General features: G+C 39.2%; 1 protein-coding gene across 1 annotated transcript in view; it reads right to left on the bottom strand.

The window, feature by feature from the left end:
- Positions 1-2,676: 2,676 nt before the first annotated feature.
- The window catches only part of apba1a (amyloid beta (A4) precursor protein-binding, family A, member 1a), a 91,847-nt gene continuing 76,970 nt past the window's right edge, over positions 2,677-17,553 (bottom strand). Inside the window, exons 11-15 of the mRNA XM_067600159.1 lie at positions 16,778-16,990; positions 15,532-15,651; positions 15,270-15,410; positions 2,826-12,624; positions 2,677-2,767 (exon numbers count right to left, since the gene is read on the bottom strand). Of these exons, the coding sequence (XP_067456260.1) occupies positions 12,553-12,624; positions 15,270-15,410; positions 15,532-15,651; positions 16,778-16,990 (546 nt within the window). The 3' untranslated portion in view covers positions 2,677-2,767; positions 2,826-12,552. The remainder of the gene's footprint in view (positions 2,768-2,825; positions 12,625-15,269; positions 15,411-15,531; positions 15,652-16,777; positions 16,991-17,553) is intronic.

The raw sequence follows: 17,553 nt of genomic DNA, 5'->3' as shown, positions 1-17,553 counted from the left end.
CCACCGTTTTACAGCCGCAACTTTGACCACTAGTCACAGCCATGATGTACACATCCTGCTGCTTTTCGGCTTAAGATAAGTGTGTCATCAGTTAAAGACAAACCTTCAAGTGGGTAGCCCTGTTGTAACGGAGATACAAATCCCTGCCATGCTGGGCTTACACATCGGGTCAAACCAAGCCAGCACATGTGTATGGAAAAGGCCTATATCTTAATGGAGAGATACTCCTAGAGGTAAGAGAGAAAAATGGGTTGAACTGACCCTTTAAATGGATTGTTAGGAAAGAGGTCCAGGTGTTCACCTCCACAACCATCAAGTCAAAACACAATAATAACACTGAAATTCCAGCCTGTGCGTAATGATACACTCTTAGAAATAAAGGTACTGACTATAACCATATAAGGTTCTTTGGCTTGTCCTCATAGAAGAAACCTTTTTGGTTCCTGGTAGAACCTTTCATAAAGGTTCCACCTGGAACCGTTTCAGAGGGTTCTACTTAGAACCCAACATAAAGGATTACACCTTGAACCCCATCTGTGAAGAACCCTTCTATGGTGTAATGGTGTCACCCAGAACCCTCACTGGGGGTTCTATCCAGAACCTTTTCACCTTCTAAGGGTTTCATCTAGAACCCACCCAGGGAGTTCCACCAAGAACCCTTTCATATTTCAAGGGTTTTATCTAGAACGCATCTAGGGAGTTCCACCAAGAAACCTTTCATATTTCAAGGGTTTTATCTAGCACCCACACAGCGAATTCCACCAAGAACCTTTTCATATTTCAAGGGTTTCATCTAGAACCCTCTTGTCTTCTGAGGGTGCTATGAAGAACCATATTGTATTCTACCGATCATGCAAAAAATTATTGAATCCCATATATTGTATATTGTGGTCATCCATCATTTTAACAATCTATGTTACAATTACCAATGTTTACAATGTTGCCATTGAGAAAACACTCAAACAATTTTAATGAGAAAAATGTAACAGTGATGGATAAGGTGGGGAAGATTCTCTGAGGATAAGCCAACAGAACAGTAGAGGCTGTGTAGGTCCTGGGGGGACCTACACAGTGAGCATGAGACCAGTGGAATCAGCACCATGACAAATAGGACAGAAGCCAGGCACATCAGGCTATTCTCAGCAGGTGAATTTATGTAATCTCCGGTAATGATGACATAGCAGAGAGGGGAGAGAGAAAAAAACCAGTTAGTAGCATCAATCCAAGGTACACTTACTACATCAGATGAAGCAATAAGCCATCTACAAACAACAAAGTAATGCATGATCCAATGAGAGCAATCGAAGTATGGGCACATAATAATGGTGACAGTAGAACAGATTGATTAAGCCTGTCCTACAACTCCTATACTAAGAGCCTCCACTGGCACACAATCAGTTAGTAGTGTTAGTAGTTTGAGTAATTACCCAAACCCTCTTGTTCAAGCCACTAGCACACGTCATTTTTTGTCCTGGCTGTATAACTAATTTACGGAAGCCCTGAAAGGCAAGCGAAAAATAAAAATTTCTGGAGATCCAATTTCTAAGTCTAATCTAAATTCTTTTCTCTCTTGTGTTTATGAGTTGAGAACAAGTGAAAAAAAGGTTTTGCCAGGATAATCTTTCTAAGTTCCATAAAAATAAAAAAATAAAAAATTTTCATCTGTGAAACAGGTGGGAAAAAAAAAAGTTTTGCCAGGTGGAAATTTTTTTTTTGCCAGGATCATTTTTCTAAGTTTTTTTTTCTTTTTTTCATGTGTGAAAGTAGCAGGTGAAAAAAATATTTTTTTTCTATCGGGATTTGTTTGTTGAAGTGTTTGTTGTTGTAGCACTCATTTTGGCCACAAGGGGCTTAAGTGTACCACTACCTCATGTTCTAAATAGGACTGAAAGCATTCATGTTTTATTCCAGGTGAGTTTTAATAGCTCCTTACCCTCTAAACACAAGGTACATATATTGTGTATTAGCAAGTTATGTAACATCACTGTTGCTAATCTGCCATTAGAGTTAGCTATACGGACGTTAGCTGTTAGCCCGATAGCTAGCGGGCTAACGGCTGTTAGCGTGCTAGCTAGCGGGCTAACATATTGTTCATGGCTAACAGCTGCAACCTGGTTAATGGGGACATTTCATCCCTTATGAGTGGGCTGTTTTACAAGTAAAGATTAAAAAATAAAAAACTTATGAGTGGCACATTTCGACACTTGCTAAGGGATTTTGATTTTGGCAATTTAGTTTAATATGGTTATTATTCATATAAGGAGGAGGCCATGTAAGGTTTATAAGCTTTGTTTATTTATTTAATGAATAAAATACTTAACAGCCACTATGACTGAATGATGCTTCAGATGTTTCACAGAGGACAGACTGAGACCTACACACTGTTGGGGAGAAATTCAAACCTGATCAACTGTGCGTAGGTGAGATGTTATAAAGTATGACCCAAACATTTTAGAACAATGAGTTAAACTTGATTTTGCTGGCAGATGAAAGTGCTCAGAGAGAAAATAAGAATGTGTTGTTAGTCTTACCACATGAATACTTTTATGTGAAACACAGTTAGGATTGTACAATGTGCAGTGCATTATAAAAAAACCAACAAACACTTAGAAAAATCCTGACAATTTTTTTTTTCACCTACTACTTTCACACATGGAAAAAAACTTTAAAAATGATCCTGGCAAAACTTTTTTTTTTCACCTGTTTCACAGATGAAAATTTTTTTATTATATTTTTATGGAACTTAGAAAGATTATCCTGGCAAAACCTTTTTTTCACTTGTTCCTAACTCATAAACACAAGAGAGAAAAGAATTTAGATCAGACTTAGAAAATGGATCTCTGGAAAAAAAAAATTCTTGCTTGCCTTTCAGGGCTTCCGCATTCGTTTCTACAAAAAAAAAAAAAAAAAAAAAAAACAAGAAAGAAATGCTAGAATTTAAAATGGTCCACCTTTCACCATAAAATCCTTAGCTAAAGTCAAGCTTGCTTAAATATTAGATTTATTACCTTGATTCTCTTAAATTTCTGATCTTCTGTCACTTCAATCCAGCTTCTAGTATCAGTTAAATCACTATTGATATGTCACACCTGTTTTGTAGAGAAGGACAGACCCTAGGTGCAATCTGTAGGGAAACCAGCTCTCAGCTCCCACATACTAACCCCAACAGGGCAGCCAGCTCCCAGGCCCCAGGTCCCTTTTTCCCAGGAGACTAGGGTTCAATTCCTGGCTTCAGCATCCTTCCATACTGTAGCCCCCAAGCCCTCCCACCATCCACAATAAAGGAAAAATAGATAAGGAAGGTCAACTGCCAAAAAGTCTCTCCAAAAAGAAAATAAATTTAGGGCATTTTCTTGGCTCATGAGCTCATCCCTCCAGAGGTTGTAGTTACAATGGTCAGAACAAAACTAAGATGGTGGCTCAGTAGGTAAGAGCACAGCTGTGCTATTTTGAAGATTGAGGATCGAGAAATGATCTTCCCACCAGAGAGCACATCATGCAGCTACATTATATATATGCACTGTATTCTTAGCCACTCTTTATAAATGCACCAGTTAAGTGTTGTTGAAGGATCTTCAACAGACAAATGCCCCTCAGCTCAACCCTTGTCTCTATGATCTCTCCACAGCCTACAACACCTCTACACAGTGTATCTTGCATTAGAAGGACTAACCAATTAACATAGTGTCTGTTCAATACAGGTATGCAATTAACTATTGTATGGTATGAAATGATGGTAAAGAAAGACTATGGCAGAACACAAGTAAAATTAATTGATTTAGGGGATTCAAGATATACCACAATTTGCACATCTTTAGTAAGCAAGGGTGCACACACACAGAGCTCTCTAACATCTAAAATCAACTTTCATGTATGTTGAGTTTTGCCTCTTTTACCTCTCTCTACTATTTCATATATATAGCATATTAAAATGTCAAAATACAACTGTTAATTCATGTGATTAATCAATATTATCAATAATGTTGCTCAGGTGTTACTGAATGTATCCAGATATTGCAGAAATATCAGTACTGATGTTCTGTTTGTTGCCAACGACTGGCTGTGTGATTTTTTTTCCTTAGACTTTAGTATGTGCAGCAGTCACACAGCAGCTGGTAGTGAGATACATCCTATGGATGCACTGGGACACATCCTCAGTGATGTAACCTGGGGTCATTGGGTGTTTTTGGGTCTTTCAACATCAGACACCCTCACCCAGGCAACCCAGCCAGGGTTGAAAAGGCCCCACCTTGTGTTGGCAGCAGTAGGAACTAACCAAAGTTCAAACGTCTTCAACCAGAGCCACCTGGTGGTGCTCTCTGCGGCCTGTTTCTGTTGAATGCAGTTTACGAAAACCAGATTGAAATGAGTCGTACAGTAGATGAGTCACTGTCAGGATAAATGAAACACAGACAATGGTAAATTGATCTTAGACTTAACCATATTAATTCATGAAAATAAATTAGTGTTAGAAATTGCTTTTCATACACTTTCAGTAATTTAGATTATTTGAAGCACAATATAATTTAACTTTCCTGCAAAGACTGTTTTTTGATTGTTTTCTTGTATGACTATTAACAGGACATATACAAACAGTATCTTTCATGGGGAATCTAACAGGGCTGTCCCCACATCTCTCATGTGCTTCTCAAGTTGTCACACCTTGATTTGGACTAACTGAATTTTTAACCTGAAAATGGCACTTAAACGTCAGATAAAAGGTCAGGGATCACCAAAGTCATCAGGATTTATCCTGCGGTGACCTTTAGTGTCTGTACAAATTTTCATTGCAAATTTTACAAACTATTATTCAATATATTTGGACCAACGTGATGGACTAAGAGACTTAAGAGAAAATAAAATATTTTAAGAAACATATAGATTTTTTCTATAGATTTTGCACATCTGAATTCTCATCCAGACATATAATCAGCCTGCTGTATTGTCAAGACCTGGGTAGAAAAACCTGGGCCACTGGCCCAACAAAACCTTAATATTAGAGCTCAATGTAAGTGTCATGCAGGATGATGGTACTGCTGACAACATCTTTTACAGGAATAAAAACTCCTAACTGCATAAAATTCTCATGAAGAAGCTCATGCAGGACTCTTTTATAAACCACAGTCCAAGCCAAAGTCCTTCTGCAAGTCATTTATTGTTGTAAATGCTGTTACAAACATTCTGGCTCTGGTACAGCAATGTAGCTCCAATAGCTAGAACATCACAGAAAAAGCTAGCAAATAAATAAACATTGCTGCTGTTGCTTTACAGAAATGGCGTTTGTCTTGTATGTTTTTTCACAATGAAAGTTAACATTTCAGTTACATTCAAAATGAGTGCACTTGTATATACTTGTTAGCCAACCATGCTGCCTGCCACCAGCTTCAAGTGCTTGTTTCCTTGGTTAGCTTCATTGTGTCACGCTAGCCTACAATCCCTGACAGACCAGGAAAGAGAAAATATCACACGCACCATAAATCATCTTGTGCTCTAGCTGTATATATACATGAATGTCATTTGACACAATCAGTTTCCTACATTCCACTCACCTTAAAAGACCCTTAACATTGCTTTCTATGACTGAATCTTGCCAACAGGCCTTCCCAAACACACACAACAACCATTAAAAGTATATACCTTTACATAGTTTTTCTATTTATGTCATCTATATGTGTATTTTATATATCCAGCTGGTTTTTGTTTGAACATGGAGTACATTGGTTGTAATCACACACCACGCGCACACACACACACTAAAAAGCAAGAACGGTACAGCTTAATCACATGGCTCTGGAGAAGCCCATGTTAAAAGTCCAAAAATGGCTGCTGTCACATGTATTCCTCTTCAGTATCAGTTTCTATATCATAAAAAGTCCAGTAGTAGTAGTAAGGCCAAGATGAGCTTCAATGACGAGGACAGACATTTTGAATAAGCAGTGGGTTTTGAAGTTGGTGGCTACAAGAGGCAACATGTTGTTGTTTCGCCTTGAACACTTGTAGAAGCATTCCCTACAATCAAACAAAAAAAACGCTTTTGTAAATTGGAGGAAAGACGCTCCAGATTCACATAAGATCAAATGGAAGTGCCTTCCAATCAGCTGATTTTCAGTTTCAACTTCAGTTGTAACTACAACACAATCCCTGTTGACTTGACTTTCATATTGCAAGGAAGACCAGTGGGTGTTACATAGCTGCAGAACATCATAAGTCATACAGTATATATGTGTAAAGCATAACCCTAACCCTAACCCTAACCCTAAGCCCTATTCGGTTTAGTTTTACTGGGTCAGACATGTACCTGTGGTCAGAGCTGTAGCCAAGACCACAAATGAGTCCGAGTAATTCCAGTATTGAGTCCAAATCAAACAAAACAGTTTAATGTTATTTCACACATTTGTGCATGAAATTTTAAAAAATGCTCAAAATTAGAATATTTGGTTGTTACTTGACATGTTATATGTTATTAGAGTTTTGTTTCTCTATGGTGAGCTGATTGACAGCAGAGGTCCAGTCTGCTGAAAATGCATCTTGTATTTGCTTCAAACTACATTATTGTGTGTTATAAGCCATTTTTAAGTTCAGGGACCCTCATAAAACTAAACCAGTTAAAGGTGCTTGTATGTGTTTTAGTGATAAAATACATCTTTCAGAGTGCACATTTGTATCACAAAGAAAACCTTAACATGTTAACACATATCTTCACTAAAAGAGGACAGACAGAAAGAACCTCATTCTGTTTCTGGTGTTAAGTCTTCTGTTCATCTTTTGACTTGTATGATCTCAGTACTTTTACTACTGTAAACATACTTTACATGTCTACTCAATGTACCTTCAATTCAAAACAGTGAATAACTGAGAATATAAACAGTGTTTTTGGATGTTTTAGCCCATTAGCCCATTTCTTTGCGTGACCGTTGACCATTTCTCACAGCACACAGTAATATATGTTTAACTGAGATTGGATCTTTCAGGCAGCCTTTGATTTCCATTCCAAGTTTCAAGTCTCAAGGTGGAAAAATCAACAGTATAATTATGGCCAGCAGTAATGCAAAGAATATGTGGTTTGTCGAAAGTAGGTTAAAACATACAGTAACACTGGTACAATCATTTGAGGGTACATTTTATATAGTCTTATGATAAGCACCATTCAAATGTGAAAAACAAGCTACAGTTATTTTGTGTATAAATATGGAATATTATTAAATTACCTCAAAACATTAAAATAAGACAAATATGACTAAAAGAATCATGTTTCAAGTTGTAAATAAAAAAAATCAACACAAAAAACCATTGCACTTTCAATAACCCGTGAACAATTTTGCAATGCAGGAACAGAAAATTCACTTCTGAGGGAAAACTAAATGGAGCCTGCAGTTGAGCTTTGGTGGACATCAAAGTCTGGTGTAGTGAACATTTGCTGAGCCGCTGTCCGTTTTCTCTCTCATTGAATGTCCTTCAATATGACGCTGTATGATGTGAAGCCTGATCAGTGGTGACTGACTACACCTCAGTCACAGAGCAAAAACTACAGCTTTGTCAGAATACACACTCCGTGTTTCAGTTGGGTTAAACTGAACTTAACTGTACTTCCTTCATAATTAAAAGTAGTGTAATGATCCTGATAATATATTTCTCATTCATGTAAAATGTTTCTCCTTCCCACCCTTAATAAAACCTTATTCTTATTGATCATGACTGAACTATTACCATGTATTACAGTTATAAGAACATTAAAAATATCAGAAAATGTCATATTAAAATGATACTAAAATTCTGTCACCTATTCACAAATTTGGCTATTAAATGATGCTACATGTAAAAAGGAAGGAGCACGTATGGGAGATGTCTTTGGTGATCACGGTAAATGTCTGTCTAGCAGTAACATTTACTTCATGAATGGAATATTTATTAACAGAATAATTACACCATCAGCTACAAATTCTGATGAAAGTAATGGTCTGTTAAATGCTCAGGAGCTGCACCTGGTGCTTAGTTGTGTTTGTTTTTTGCCATAAATCCTCAATTTGGAGCCAGGGCCTTTATTTACCTCAACAGCAAAAAGAAACAGGCCTTTATACAAAACCAGCTCATGTCAGACATCCCTTGTTTTATAATTATATCTGATCATATTTTAGTGATGCCTCCCTGTTTTCTGATCTGCTGTTTTTTTAAGGTGCAAGCTAAAGTCTTCCTCCATGTTTACCTGTTAATGAATTCAGAATAATGTACATTTCCACAGCACTGATTCCATCAGTACAACCATAGAGTCATGTCATACTCACCACTCTGCTGCGTACCTACTTAGATCCGTGGGGTCTCACTGCACTCCTCGTGAATGGACATGCAGAAAAGTGCTCCATGAGCGTAACCATGGATATGGCTTCTGTGCACTACTGTATCCCTGCCAGTACAACTGTATTTTATTTATAGGCTATAGCAACATATTAAAATATATCTTCTAGAAATAGAAGAAGAAGATGTTTACTAGTGAGTTGAGTTTAGTTTAGTTGAGTATGCTAGCTAACTTAGTTCTATGCGGGTAGGCCTAGTGTTTAGTTTAGCCATGGACCGGCGTTGAGGAGTGGTGGTCCAGCTGTGTCGAGTCAATAGATTATTTTTAATGAACAAGAAAAGCAGCAATCATTGTAGGTAAATCCTATCCTGACTATGTCCTGATAACAGTTATATATCTCAGGGAACTCCCAAACGGCAAGGATTGCATGACACTGCGTGTCATGTAGAAAAAAGTTCAAGATGATTAAACTGGCAGCAGGTGGACGTGTGTGTGTGAGACAAGCACAACCACAAAAACGTGGGATTGCGCCCGCTTGTTGCTCTGCCTGTCACATTGCCCGCGCCCCCCTCCCTGCCCGCTCACCTCTCATTGAAAATGAATGAGCTACACCTATCATTGAAAATGAATTACAGCGTCAATTGGTCCCGTCAATCACTCTCTGTCATTCAATTCCATAATTCACTTTTAGTGAGGAGTGACTTGAACTTTGTTGTACATAATATGCAGTGCAAATCAATGGACAAGAGACTGATCCTTGCTATTTGTGAGCTCCCTGAGATATATAACTGTTATCTGGACACAGTCAGGATAGGATGTACCCACAATGACCTCTGTTGATTTCTCTTGTTCATTAGAAATAATCTAATGACTTGACACAGCTGGAGCAGCACTCTTCGCCGCCAGTCCATGGCTAAACTAAACACCAGGCCTACTCACCTGGAACTAAGTTAGCTAGTGTATACAACTAAACTCAACTCAACTCACTAGTAAACTTACTAACTGAGCTAACTTGAAATTTAGTAGTTATGTTATTTAGTTACAGACTCTTTCTTTTAATATTTCTAGAAGAAATATTTTAATATGTTGCTATATATAGGCTATAAAGAAAATACAGTTGTACTGGCAGGGATACAGTTGTGAACAGAAGCCGTTTCCACAGTTACTACACATAGAGTGCCTGTGTATTCACGAGGAGCACAGTGAGACCCTGCGGATCCAAGACGGTACAGTGTCACTTACCGTCTGAAAAGACCTTAAAGCTTAAAAGCGATTAAAAAACCCCTGCAAAGTAGAAGTGATATGGGGTTAATTAACAAGTGAACAGTGTTTTGTTTAAAAAAAAAGAGAGACTCTGCATAGCATATTGGTTACCATCACATGACTCAGTTGTAGTAGTGCTGTGGAAATGTACATTATGGCCTTCATTAGAAAACGTCCTTTATTGGACAGGTATTTGGCCGTTATTTGTGAAGTGACAGTAATTACAGTATTTACTACAAGCAGTGTTTACATTATATACAGATTACATTCTTTAGGCAGTGTTGACCAAGCTCACTCCAACACCAAGCAACATGATGACTTCGTCTACATAAGCATTGTATTGTATTGGTAGTTGATTCAGTCCCTCCAGGAAACTGCGATTTTGCGATCACAATAATTAACGCAAATTCAAGAAATCTCTGCAATATTTGTGAGAGCTTGCAATTTTGCTAAATCACAGCAACTTTTTCACATTAAATCAAATCAACAGACCGCTTGTGATTTGGACCAGTGGTTGCATCTGGTGTTGTGGTAACTTTCGTCATCGCAGCACGCGTTCAGCAAGGATTCAGGCATATTCAGGTGGAAGATCAAAGACAAATCTCACCTGCCAACTAAAATTACTGCCATAGACCATGCAAAACAATTTCGAAATGTTTTGTTTAACTTTGTTTTTCATCTAACCTGCACTATGGTTGGATTCAGTTAGTCAAAAGAATACAAGTTGATGTTGTTCAGACAGCAGAGATGGACATAATAACCCTAACCCTAACATAAAATGGGCACTTTGGAAATGAAACTATATTTTTATGTTAAACCTGCAGTGCGGAACTTTTACATATAAATGAACATCTGTTACATTCAAACCCTTGCCAAACGAGTTCACACAATGCTGATGAAGCCTATCACCGCCAGTTAAATCTCTCTGTATTTCACAGTATACAGAGTTTACATAGTTTTTAAATCTCATGTCAGGCGTGGCTGTTTTTGCCGTTAATTGTGCGGCTCTTCTAGACTTTCCAAATGTTACAGGATCAAATGGATCAAATTCTGATAGTGAAACTAGTCATTTTGTGAGGGATCAAAATAATTTATCCACCATTTTACAGACGCAACAGTACGTTACGGCCAGTGGTGTGCAGGCATACTAAGACAAATCCCAGTGGGCTGGTGGACCATCAAAAAATATATCTTTGGGCTGGTGGGCTGTTGAAACATATCCATATTTACCGGCCCTCTCTGTGTGCCCATCATTCATGGTGCACATGAGATCGTGCTGCATACCTGTGTCAGGTACTCACAGCCAAGCGCCCCCTTTACCCTCACTGCCATAGGGGAGAGACAAAAGTCCCGCACTCTAGCTTTAATAGATTTATTTTTATGGAATCATTGACTGATTTTATTTTGGTGCTGATGTTGTGGTGAAAGTTTAATAAAAAGCTTATAAATGGAACTCAAGTACAGTATTTTTTTTTTCTTACTTCAAGCCCATGGTTCTCATCTTCAGAAAGTAAATTGCACTGAAATATAGTTTGTTTCTGTGATATGCAGTATGCTTTTTATCAAGGAAAGTGATATATGACTCTTTATTGGACTCTTTTTTCACAATTCCTGCAATTTCACCAGAAAAAGAGCACATAAAACATTGCAAATTGTATTGCATTTCTGGCCACAATTATCTTAAAAAAACTCAGCAAAATCCTGGAGGGACTGGCTGTTGTGTGATTAAATAGGCAGAGTAATGATTTACTCTTTCTTTCTCAATTTAAGGGGAGAAAGACTGAAATTATATATTTATCGGTGTGTGAATCACATCCCATTCCTGTGTCTTGTTCAAACACCTGGGCATGGGGAGATGGTGGGTCATCAGGTTTGGTGTAATAGGATCAGATGTGAGTCAGCTCTGTGATTAGACATACTGGTTGGACATGGGTCTGTGGTGTGATGGGGGTTACATGCTGACCAGGGCTACCGCTGACAGACTCTTTTCTCTGTTGAGAGAATACAAAAGTTTAACTCACGGAATGAAAACACAATCAACTGCAGTAGAGTTGGAAAGCTTTCCTGTAGGAAATGTGAAGTGCAAAATGGAGCTGCAGCATCAACTCTTCAACAATGCAGTAAACGCATGGAATGTGATGAGGGGGCGTGTGTTCATTTGTCAGCAGGATCCACATACTTTCTCTGTGGAGAGCTATGTGTTGTGCAAAGGACTGCGGCCTATTATGAGTGGATTACAGCAGCAGGACAGAGGGAGGGTAAGCTGGGAGCAAGAGTAAGCTTGGTCCTATGGAATGTAGCTACATCATGAGTGTGAAAAAATGCACATTAAACAAACAAGCAAGCAAAAAACTGCTTTTCTCACAAAAAGGATTTGGTGAAGGAATAATAACTAGACAGACAGTGTTCTGCCAGTGAAATAGCAGCATGGCAGAAAGTACAGTCAGGGTGTGATGGTGAGAGGTTGGATGTGCTGATTACCTTCAGCTTCACAACCAGGGTTCAGTTCCCAGCTCATGAAAATAAGCTTCCTACTGTGAGAGAAGATTATTATTATTTTATTTAACAATGACCAAAACCTTCATCAAACTGCCTTAGTTATCTAAACTCAACATTAGATACACCAACTGATCTAGTTATAGTGCCCAGTAGTGCCCCCAAGTCTTTTAACTTGTGAAATGTGCCAAATTTTTAAATATCAACAGTGAACCAAGTTTGCTATTCTGGAGCCCAATAGAGTGCTGAACACACACGTGTTGAAACACATCACGTGTAAACATCCTGGAACAAACATCCTGGAACATTATCTTAAGCCTTAGCTTAAGTAGGAAAACAGATCTTTTAGTGAAGACAGTGAAGAACACTCCTTCCAACAACTGTGGTCCATCACCTGTGGAGAGAAGGTTACAGGATAAGCACTGGGCTGAGTGGAGAGGGACAGGTTGGGGAGTGACAGTTGAAGTTTAAAGGGTGTGTGAGGTCAGGGTTTTGTCTTGTTAAATGTAAACAGGCTGCTCCTGGGCGGTCAGCAGGCGGTACATGGCTGCAGGCATCGTCTTCATGTGGATCTGAGACAGTCAGAAACAGAACAAAATATTCAGTTCATGGAATTATTAAAAGTAAATCTTACACTGTGAGTACACCAGTAGGTCACCAGTCTTTTGGCAGTGCTCAGAGTCTAATACATAATCACTGTAGTTAAGCTTAAAACAGAAAAATACGCTTCAACTGGCGGCTACACACATATAGCATGAGTGAAACACAAGCCATTACACAGACTGTGTAGACAGCTGTATTGATTAAAATAGAAACGTATCTGTTCCATCAGACATAAGTGAGACGGGCGGCTGAAAAAGGCGACTGAAAGATTTTCTGTGTAGATACCAGGCCCAGAAATCCCTCTGGAAACTAGTAACTGCCACAGTCCCTGCTGTAGTGGCTAACATCACCTTCCTACTGTGTAACATCAGTTCTTCTCATGTTCTGCCTTCTTCTTTGCTCCCAAGAAACAAAACACTTCGTTCTGATGTCTACTCTCCTTTTGCAGATGGTAGTGTGTTAATTTGGCTGTTCTAAAGTTCTACTCCATGACTCAAAACTGTGATACACTGCGAACTGTGAGTTTTGTGATCCGTTGAACCCCTAATCTCTTCCTGTCCTCTGCATCTTCCTCTGTAAAGCCAACCACCTGCATGCGTTCCCTCACCATGTCCATAAAACTTCCTCTTTGGCCTTCCTCTTTTCCTCTTGCCTGGCAGATCCAGCTTCATCATCATTCTCCCAACGTAACCAGCATTTCTCCTCCACACATGTCCAAACCATTTCAGTCTCGCCTCGCTCGATTTGTCTCCAAACCGTCTAACCTGAGCTGTCCCTCTAATATACTCATTCCTGATCCTGTCCATCCTCATCACTCTCTCTTAGCATCTTCAACTCTGCCACCTCCAGCTCTGCCTCCTGTCACATTCTTCTCCATCCACTCCACCCTGTCTGCACTCTCGTCCTCCCCTCTCTTCTGCACTCTCTGTTACTTTACCAACCACTAAACTAAAGTTTGTCCTGAGGCTACTTCAAGAAGAAATTTCATTGGGGCATTAAAATCAAAAAAGTGAATTAATCTCTTGCCAATCTGACCATTAGACTTTAAGTAATCCCTGTGAGCAAAAAGCATCAGCTTCGGACTGCCCTGAACATTCGGTTTCCAACGTTTGGTCTGCAGCTCTTCATCAAACATCATCATCACTGTGGCTGTTTCTGCTTGTACTATTTCTCCCTGCATTATTTATAACTGATCTGCTGAACAAACAGGTCCAAATATCTCCATATCTTGTTGTTTCAACCAGTTTTTAGCACCACTAATGAAGCTCTGCTAATTCAGTGATGAACATGTTTAATTTCCTGTAAATTCTTCGCAATAAGAGTCCCCCGTTATTTAAAGCTTTTAATATGAAGCGGCAAAAGCAGAAAATGTTGCCTTTTCATCAGCAGTAACTTAATACGACTCTGATACGGCTGCCCCTCACTAGGCTTCCTGAAGCCGGCCAATCAGAACAGAGTGGGCTCATCGGGGGACGGCAGTAAAGAGAGAGGAGCTATAACCGCCTGTTAAGAGACAGAGGCTGAACTGAAGGGCTGCATAAAGGGCCAGTATAAGATAAATAAGGAGTTCTTTGAACTGTGAATCATGCATAGCTACTCTAATGGAGTCCCAGAGTAAAAATATAGAGCTACAAATGAGCATAATAGGTCCCCTTTAATACTGTGGCATTGGACAGGTAAGGAAGAAATATCGATAAAAACCTGCATTACTGCCTGGCCAGTACTTGTTGAGATACACATTTTGCTCTGAAGCAAAGAGTTAAATGCACACAATGACTGCATGACGCATCCATGATGCATCAGCCTCTTCTGCTAAATTTAAATTCAGTGGTAAGAAAATCTGTACAGTGACATCAGCTAACTGCTCCCAGTGTGCTCATGTTTACCAACCCAGCTGGCCTCTTACAGTATCCTTTATACCAAAAGGTCTAGTCATATATTAGGCTGTAGAGCTGAATTACTGCTGCTTACAAGACAGTTGAAAAAAGTCATATTTTAGTATTTACATAAATCAAATCCCTCTTTTTTTGTCTTCCTGCAGAATGGTTTTGACTACTCATTAGGTTTGTACATATCTAGTTTGATAGAGCACAGTTAGGTTCATTCATTGGCCATGGTTTGTCATTAACTGGCTCTGTTTTATTTCGCCATTTCAGATGTACGAACATATATTAATTCAGTTAAAGTTACTAAAGCTAATTACAACCATAGAGACATTTTGAACTCTGCTGACCTTGAGGCCCTCCACTGGGAGGTCAGGATGTTGTTTGAAAGCTTGCACTAAATATTGAGCGGCTTACACTGGCTGCACTGGCATGCACCTATGGGTGTCATATAACTGCTGTTGCTGTTTATAACCAAGCAAAGAGCACAGTTGCAAGTCTTTGCTGAACAGCCAATTAGGAGACATCTGATGTTTCTTCTGCTCAGCAACTGAACTGTGTCATTCACTGCTAATACTGCTGATAATCATATGGCCATAAAGTGCAAAAATTCATGTAACTGTCCTTAGACTTTTTTACAATTGAGGGGTGGTTACCAAAAGCCGTTTTATAGAAGTATGTGAAATTTTAGTTCAGTGTTTGTTATGTCTATGTCCAGTGTGGCGTCTCACCTCTCCCACAGCGTTGGACAGGATGTGGACAATTTTTTCATGGGGCGTGGCAACCACACTCTGGCTGTTGATCTCTATGATGCGGTGACCCACCCTGACACCGCCCCTTTCAGCAATGCCTCCACGCATAAGGCTACAGATCTGTTGAAGGGACAGGGAATAGTCTATCCATCTGATTTTTAATCAAACTATTTAATATGCAGGTATAATTTAACAAAAAAAAACAAAAAAGGATCAGAAGCAGAATCACACAGCTACCCACAATGCCATTCTGGACACTGAAACCCAGCTGGTAGCGGAGGTCTGGACGTCTGATGAGTACAGTGGTCACTGGGGGACATCTGACGATGTTCAGCTTGATGCGTGACTGGTTCTTGAGACCCTACACAAGGAAAAGATATGGCATCAGTGAAATGTCAAAAGGTGTACTTTGACAGATGATAAGAAGCCACTGATGGTTTTGGTATAAATACTTCTGTAGAGTTTTGATCCCTCACTGGCTTCCCACCTGCAATCACTGCATCTTTTCAAGAAATCTGGACCTGATGCCCCCTCATCCCATTTCCCGTTCTAAAATTCTGAAAAGGTAGTTGCCAAAGCAACTCCTAGAGGTCTTGTATAGTAACTGTGTTTATGAGGAATGTGAATCTGATTCTCGTCAGTGGAAGAATGTTGTTTTGGTTTTACTTGATTTAACAGCAGCATTTGACGTAAATGACCATTAAATTCTTATTGACAGATTTCTGGCTTTTCCAATTGACACAGCATCCATCTTTATATACAGTCTACAGTCTGAAGCCATTGACACAAGCGCTGAAAAACTGTTTGCTATGGTGTAGCTAGTGAACAGCTGCAGCTTATCTGGAGGTTACTGACCAGTAACAAGAGTAACCTAACTGTATTTTGTTGACACTCATTGTGCTCTTTAGCAGTTAGACTCCCCTCCAGCCCCACCCTCTACTCTTTTGGCCACACCCCTCATTTACTTAAAGCAAAAAGCCAAAGTGAAAATTGCGAAGGACAAATGGACAGAGGAAGAGTGAGTGAAAAAAAGGAAAACTTTAATAATTAGTTTTCTCTTTCATGTGTGTGAATGGTTAGTTTCCTCTGATGGGCAGGTTGGGACCCCTGTACCCATTCAGCATATGAATGTGTGTGAATGGGTGAATGTGATTCGTAGTGTAAAAGCGCTTTGAGTGGTCGGAAGACTAGACGGGCGCTATATAAGTACAGTCCATTTACCATTTACCATTTCAGTTTTTCTTTTAAATGTTTTCATTTGCATTTTCAATTGCACATTTAAATTTCAGCTTTTGATTTAAGCATTTACATTGAGACTTTTCTATTCTACATTTAGGATTTCATTTTCAAATTGCCATTTCACAATATCAATTTGTCATTTCAATATCCAATGTCCTTTTTCAGTTTCCCTTCTCTTGTTAACATTTAATTATGGTCTGATTATCCTGAATACTAAATATACAAGAATAATGATATCATGCACATACCTTGATGATACTCTGGCAGGTGGACAGTGGCAGTCCCACCAGACTGGTCCCATTAATGGACATGATCTGATCTCCTATGTTCAGTCTGCCAGACCTCTCAGCTGGCCCAGCATGCATCATGTTAGCAATGATGACAGTAGGCAGGATGGAACCCCACCCGCTCTCCACAATGACCACACCCAGAATCTCCCCCTTAGCTTTCTCTATGAACACCTGAGGAGGTCACAGCAGCCAGGCCAAACGCACATAGAAACAACACAAAACAATTTTAGTTGACTTTTCAGCTTGCTCATTACATTTTCCACATTGTGATGCAAAAACATATTAAATAATATAAAATAGTGTAGTTGTAGTGATTATTTCATTGTGTAAAGCCCCTTTCACACATGCAGTCTATCCCTGAAATGGAACATTTCCTGTATGGGATCATGTATGAATGGGAGCAGGGATCGATATTCAGGGAAATTTGTACTGCCAATTTTCCACTCAAGACCTTGTAACATTTCAGAGAAAATGCCGGCACAGCTGTGTTGTGAATGAAAGCAGTAAGACTGTGGGACAAGCACGTAAAGGGTTACGTCAGTCTGATGAAAAATCCTTTCATGCGGAGTGAGCAAACTAATCACAAGACTTGATGTGTGGGTGATATACTACGAGTTGGGTTGGTTTTGGCTCATCTGTTTTCAACATGGCGGCCACATCACAAACTTTCTCATATTTACAGCTAAACAGTAATCTAAAATATGTTTCTGAAAACATTTGATCCAAGAAAAAAG

Source organism: Thunnus thynnus, chromosome 2, assembly GCF_963924715.1.
Source record: "Thunnus thynnus chromosome 2, fThuThy2.1, whole genome shotgun sequence".
Classification (NCBI taxonomy): domain Eukaryota; kingdom Metazoa; phylum Chordata; class Actinopteri; order Scombriformes; family Scombridae; genus Thunnus; species Thunnus thynnus.
The sequence above is the reverse complement of the archived record's forward strand: the minus strand, read 5'-3'. Positions and strand labels throughout refer to the sequence as shown.